Here is a 7,061-nt window from a genome sequence, read left to right as displayed (position 1 = left end):
CTAGTTTTTTGTATTTTTTAGTAGAGACGGGGTTTCACCGTGTTAGCCAGGATGGTCTCGATCTCCTGACCTTGTGATCCGCCCGCCTCGGCCTCCCAAAGTGCTGGGATTATAGGCTTGAGCCACCGCGCCCGGCCCTCACTTAACTTTTTAAAATCCCACTTATTCTGAGGGTCTAGCAGCTAGAAAAGTGCTTTCTATTTTGTTAGACCCCGAGCTTGACACTTTACGTGTACTTTCTTTGTCAAGGACACGTTACCATCAGCCCATTTTACAGATGCAAAAAGTGACTTAATGAGGAGAGAAGCCTAAGTTTGGAAATACAGAAACCACAGCAAGTTCTGCTGTTTCCTTTTCTGTAGGAGTACTGCAAGTTTAAGAACACTGAAGACATCACCTTCCCTAGTGTTTACATAGGGCTGAAGGATAAACTCTCTGGCATCCGCAAAGTTATCACGGACTCCACTGTACACTTAATCCAGTTGCTGGAGAACTATAAGAAAAAGCTCCAGGAGTTTGCCAAGGAAGGTGAGATGCATTCTGGGCCATGGACTGTAGTGGGTGTGTCTCTAGCAGTAGATGATGGGAAGGTGAGAGAGGGTCAGGGAAGGGAGGATGAAATCAGGGGAATGTCTCATTTTCTTTTCTTTTCTTTTTTTTTTCTTTCGTGTGTGTGTGTGTGTGTGTGTGAGAGAGAGAGAGAGAGACAGTGTTGCTCTGTTACCCAGGCTGGAGTACAATGGCGTGATCTTGGCTCACCGCAACCTCCACCTCCCGGGTTCAAGAGATTCTTCTGCCTCAGCCTCCCTAGTAGCTGGGATTACAGGCACCTGGCTAATTTTTGTATTTTTAGTAGAGATGGGGTTCCAACATGTTGGTCAGGCTGGTCTCGAACTCCTGACCTCAAATGATCCGCCCGCCTCGGCCTCCCAAAGTGCTGGAATTACAGGTGTGAGCCACCATGCCCAGCCAGATGTCTCATTTTCAAAGCCATCCTTCAGACAGTGTGTGTTACTAATGGACTCTCATCTTGATGATTTTCTTTTACAATTGAGACCCAGAGAAAGAGAATTAGTCATGCTTATATTACGCCATCGGCTGGCATTTCTGTGACTAGCTTCCCAGGTTGCTGATGCCTATACTTTTAAGTTAAATCCAAGACAGTCTGGATCACTTTTTCAGTGGTTTATACCTTACCTATGAAAGAAATGTAGTCTATTGAGCATATCTCTGTGAAACATTTCTAGTTTTCAGCCCCTTCTTTCCCCAGGAAGTCCAGGGAAGGGTGGCTGGGAAGTCCTGATTTGCAGATTCTCCTGACCACTTGGACAGGTGTGCATTCACAACTCTCTGATTTTCTAGAGGAGTATGACATCAGAACTCAAGTGTCTGCCGTTGTTCAGCGTAAATATTGGACTTCCAAACCTGAGCCCAGCACCAGGGAACAGTTCCTCCAATGTAAGTTGTGAACGGCACCCCCTTCTCCATTGTTGATATCAGTGCAGTGCTTTGCTAAGTAAGAACCATCATCTCTCATCTAGGTTTCAGGTTCTTACAACCTCATGTCTATCCCTAAATGATATACTTCTTAAAATTTAATTTAAACAATTTTTTAACTTTTCATTTTGAAATAATGTGAAACTTACAAAAATATTACAGAAATAGAACAAAGAATTCCCATATATCTTTCACTCAGTTTCTCCTAATGGTAACATGTTACATAACTACAATACATTGATCAAAACCAGGGAATTAACATTGCTACAATGCTATCAACTAATCTACAGAATTTATTCAGCTTTCACCAACTCTTTCATCAATGCCCTTTTTTCTAGCCCAAAGTCCAATCCAAGGTCACAGATGTTTCCAGGTCTTCTTAGAACCCTTCAATCTGGATCAGTCTTTCAATCCTTGTGTTTCATGACCATAGCACTTTGAAGAGTCCTGGCTAGTTACCTGGTGGTTCATTTCTATGTATGACTTGGCCAGAATTGCATAACTCATTGACCTGTCATTAAGTGGTATTGACTTGGTCCATTAGCATTTTTAAAACATTGCACAGTTGACCCTCGAACAAGGTGGGAGTTGGGATGCCAATCCCTCATATTGTTGAACATCCACCTGTAGCTTTTGATTCCTCAAGAACTTAACTAGTAATAGCCTTCTGTTAATTGACATAAACAGTCAAGACATATTTTGTATGTTTACATATATATATATGTAGACATATATATGTATATATGTATGTATATTTTTTGAGAAAGGATCTCACTCTATTGCCCAGGCTGGGGTGCAGTGGCTTGATCATGGCTCACTGCAGTCTTGACCTCCCACATTCAAGCAATCCTCCTCCCTCAGTCTCCTGAGTAGCCACAGGCACATGCCACCACATCTGGCTGATTTAAAGAAACATTTTTTTAACAATTGTAGAGATGGAGCCTTGCTGTGTTGCCCAGGCTGGTCTCAAGCTGTTGACCTCAAGTGATTTTCCCATCTCAGCTTCCCGAAGTGTTGGCATAAGCCTCTGCACCCAGTGAGAACTTTTTAAATTATGGAATTTTTAAAATAGCCTTTAATATGCTAATTCATTTGGCAAGCATATACTGAGCATCTTCTCTGAGCTAGAGAAGAATCCCATGCAAAATGCAAAGCTCATAGATTAGAGAGAGGACAAGCAGGAAACAAATACTCACTTGAATACATTGTTACAAATGAGGAGGGGTGCCAAGTTTAAAAAGCCATAGTGCTCTGAAAGAGAGTGATTTAGAGTCACAAAGGGCCTCTTCGAGGACATGAACTCTCAGTTGTAGCCTGAATGGATCAGTAGGAATCACCAGACTCAAGGTAGGGCATGATCACATCTTGGAGGGAACAGGTTGTACCAAAGGCTCAAAGAGGATTGAGTGCTGAGTAGGTCTGAGATCAGCATGGTGGGAATGTAGCAATCAAGGGAGAGAGAGACACAGGAAAGGACCAGGGATGTGGGCCCTGGTAGGCCAGGGCGAGGGGTTGCTGCTTTATTGTAAGAGCAAGGGGCACCATGAAAGGGTTTTAAGCTAGAACAACATGACTGGCCTAAGCCTACAGCTCGAAATAAGCAGCACAGCTCTGTTGTGGAGAAGGTCTTGAAGTGGGCAAGAGAGAACAGCGAAATGACCAGTCAGGAACCCACTGCACAAGTCCAAGTGAGATGAGTGTTGGCTTAGGTTGGGGGTAAAGCACGGGGCTGGAGAGAAGTGGTAGAATCCATAGGAGTTGCTGCTGCCTGTGTGTGTGGTGAGGATGGGGGATGAGGGTGAGGGCAAAACAAATGTCAAAAATGACATAGAGCTTGACTTAAGCAATGAGCTGCATGAGACCCTGTTATTCTTTGGGAGTGGGAGGAGAACATGAGGGCACGTTTGAGAGTTCTTCATGCTCCATTTGATCCATTCATTCATTTTAAAGATGTTTTTCAAATATTTTGAAAAATGAATGAACGGATCAAATGTGGGTATAGGAGTACCTGCTTCCCCAAACACTTGGCAGCACTGGGTAGGATAATGCCAGGCATTCAATACATGTTTGTTGAATGAATGAATGAAAGAGTAAATTAATATATTTCTTGATTCAGTTCATCAAATAATATCCTCAATGTCAAGCAATTTGGGCTTCATAAGGGAAGGGAGTAGATGATTTGTGCTCTCTGTTTTCTGGTCTTCACTCACCTCTTTGCCTAGGGAAACAGCAGCCTGGGTAAATAGAGAACAGAGAAATGGATGTTTTCTCATATGTGCTTTGGAGCCTAGCTGGGTTTAAAGCGTTCTGTCTGAATCAGCTGTCAGTTCCTGAACCACTCTCCTGCCTTCTGTGTCTCCTCAGATGCTCATGACATCACGTTCGACCCAGACACAGCACACAGGTATCTCCGGCTGCAGGAGGACAACCGCAAGGTCACCAACACCACGCCCTGGGAGCACTCCTACCCGGACCTCCCCAGCAGGTTCCTGCACTGGCGGCAAGTGCTGTCCCAGCAGAGTCTGTACCTGCATAGGTACTATTTTGAGGTGGAGATCTTCGGGGCAGGCACCTACGTTGGTCTGACCTGCAAAGGCATCGACCGGAAAGGGGAGGAGCGCAACAGTTGCATTTCCGGAAACAACTTCTCCTGGAGCCTCCAATGGAATGGGAAGGAGTTCACAGCCTGGCACAGTGACATGGAGACCCCGCTTAAAGCCGGCCCTTTCCGGAGGCTCGGGGTCTATGTCGACTTCCCAGGAGGGATCCTTTCCTTCTATGGTGTAGAGCATGATGCCATGACTCTGGTTCACAAGTTTGCCTGCAAGTTTTCAGAGCCAGTCTATGCTGCCTTCTGGCTTTCCAAGAAGGAAAACGCCATCCGGATTGTAGATCTGGGAGAGGAACCCAAGAAGCCAGCACCATCCTTGGTGGAGACTATTCCCTAGACTCCAGGAGCCATATCCCGGACCTTTGCCAGTCACAGTGATGGAATTTGCATTTTAGGGTGATTTGGGGGCAGAAATAACTGCTGATGGTAGCTGGCTTTTGAAATCCTATGGGTCTCTGAATGAGAACATTCTCCAGCTGCTCTCTTTTGCTCCATATGGTGCTGTTCTCTATATGTTTTGTAGTAATTCTTTTTTTTTTTTTTGAGATGGAGCCTCGCACTATCGCCCGGGCTGGAGTGCAGTGGTGTGATCTTGGCTCACTGTAATCTCCGCCTCCCAGGTTGAAGCAATTCTCCTGCCTCAGCCTCCCGAGTAGCTGGGATTATAGGCGCCCGCCATCATGCCCAGCTAATTTTTTGTATTTTTAGTAGAGACGGAGTTTGACCATGTTGGCCAGGCAGGTCTCAAACTCCTGACCTCGTGATTCACCTGCCTCGGCCTCCCAAAGTGCTGGGATTACAGGCATGAGCCACCGCACCCGGCCTGTTTGTAGTAATTTTTAGGCACCAAATCTCCCTCGTTTTCTAGTGCCATTCTCCTGTCTGTTCAGATAAATGTCACACTGTGCCTCGAATGGATGACCAGGAACCTTCAGACTGGCTGAAAAGAGTGCAGAGTTATCGTGATAAATTGCTAACTTGTGTATTTCCTATGTGCTAGATACTGTCCTTGTGCTTTCTGCATATTAACTCAGTCCTCACAGAACACCCGTTGGGTAGATGCTCATATCATCCTTTTTTTGCAGATGGAGAAACTGTCTGGGGCAGTTAGCTAATTTGTTCAAGGTCACTCTGGTCACATGGTGACTGAGTTGGTCACATGGTGACTGAGTGGCAGAGCTGGGATTCAAGTCTGGGGTAGAATGACACTGGACTTTTAACCACCACATCATATTGTCTTCCTTATTACATCATGCACATTGTATGGAATAAAGTGCATAGCAGAGAAACTTCTTGAAGTTTGCAAATCCACACACAACATCTGACTCAGCCATCCCGCCATGCACTGGCTCACTGGCTCACTGCCTCACACAACAGCCCTTTCTATTTGAGGACAGCAAGGATTAGAAGAAATGTCTTAACAGAGTCTTGAGTTTTAGTCCCTGTGACCTCTGAAAAGGGGTCCTACTCCTCTCCTCTAAAGTAACCTGGAGTATGTGGATTTGTGTGATTTCTCATTCAAAGAATGAGGTGCTTCAAGAACTGTCATGTAATCCCCACGCCCCAGATGTTCTTGTTTGCATATTAAATTTTCCACCTTCCTTTATGGTTCTCACTCCTTTCCCCCTGATTATTTCATTCTTCTTTCGGCAGATGAGCTTCCTAAGATTAATCACAAGCATTCATCAAGCCTTTAGGTAAATGGCAAACTGTCTTTAAATGAATTTCTGAGGCTATAACCTGAAGTCTCTGGTGGGATTCACTAGAAATATAAATTTTGAGTCTGTTCCTGTGATCTTTATCAAGGCCACAGGAACTCTTTTTCTTCAGTCAGTCTGATTGGCCTGTCTCAAGAGTATATTACTTTAGCATAACTTGACTTGTTACCTATATTTGTGTTTAAGGATGTATACAGTGTAGGATTTAAAATGATTTTACTTTAATTTCATCACATTATTGCTTTATGCTGAGATACTTGGGATTCATGGTTCCTCATGCAGTATATTCGCTCTCCTTCCTAGCTTAGTGTCACCTGCACAATTGGTAAACCTTTCTTCTTAAGTCTTATCCTTGTTGCTAAATATCTTGATGAGATTAGGACCAAATCTAGAATCTTGTGGCACTCAGTCAATAGCTTCTAGGTTTAGTTACATAAAAATTATGCACGGGTGGAACTGTGCAGTAATGTGGCCCCAGCTTTTTCACCTTTATCCACTGAACTTGATGAAAGACATTTTCAGTGGGAGAAATCAGGATATGCTATGTTTAGGCCGGGTGTGGGGGCTCACGCCTGTAATCCCAACACTTTCGGAGGCCGAGGCAGGAGGATCACCTGAGCTCAGAAGTTCGACACCAGCCTGGCCAACATGGTAAAACCCTGACTCTACTAAAAATACAAAAATTAGCCAGCCATGGTGGCACGCGCCTGTGATCTCAGCTACTCAGAAAGCTGAGGCAGAAGAATTGCTTGAACCCAGGAGGTGGAGGTTGAAGTGAGCTGAGATCGTGCCACCGCACTCCAGCCCGGGCGACAGAGCAAGACTCCATCTCAAAAACAAAACAAAACAAAAAAAGATATGCTATCTCTGAATTTCTTTGATCTATCTAATAATGATCTCAAGAGAAATTGAGATCAGCTTGGACTGCCTTGTTTTATTGAATCCCTGCAGGTTGTTAGTGCTTGGTCATGGTCATTTTCTTTTCTAAATATTCACAGAATATTTGATAAACCACTTTAGATTTCTGCTGTGGGTTAATATCACGCTTACTAGTCTGTTGTTTCCAGAATCTATCTTGTTTTTCTTTTTTAAAAAATTGAGATGCCTGACCGCATTTGATACAATTTGGATATTTGTCCCTTCCAAATCTTATATAGAAATTTGATCGCCCGTGTTGGAGGTGGAGCTGGGTGGGAGGTGTTTAGATAATGAGTTGGATCCCTCATGAATGGCCA

General features: G+C 44.2%; 1 protein-coding gene across 1 annotated transcript in view; it reads left to right on the top strand.

Moving 5' to 3' along the window:
• TRIM16 (tripartite motif containing 16) overlaps positions 1 to 5,107 on the top strand; it is a 13,738-nt gene extending 8,631 nt beyond the window's left edge. Inside the window, exons 4-6 of the mRNA XM_017892378.1 lie at positions 363 to 528; positions 1,363 to 1,458; positions 3,862 to 5,107. Of these exons, the coding sequence (XP_017747867.1) occupies positions 363 to 528; positions 1,363 to 1,458; positions 3,862 to 4,445 (846 nt within the window). The 3' untranslated portion in view covers positions 4,446 to 5,107. The remainder of the gene's footprint in view (positions 1 to 362; positions 529 to 1,362; positions 1,459 to 3,861) is intronic.
• Positions 5,108 to 7,061: the final 1,954 nt, after the last annotated feature.

Source organism: Rhinopithecus bieti, unplaced genomic scaffold, assembly GCF_001698545.2.
Source record: "Rhinopithecus bieti isolate Rb0 unplaced genomic scaffold, ASM169854v2 scaffold_20098, whole genome shotgun sequence".
Lineage (NCBI taxonomy): Eukaryota > Metazoa > Chordata > Mammalia > Primates > Cercopithecidae > Rhinopithecus > Rhinopithecus bieti.
Note: the sequence above shows the minus strand (reverse complement) of the source record. Positions and strands in the feature narration are given on the sequence as shown.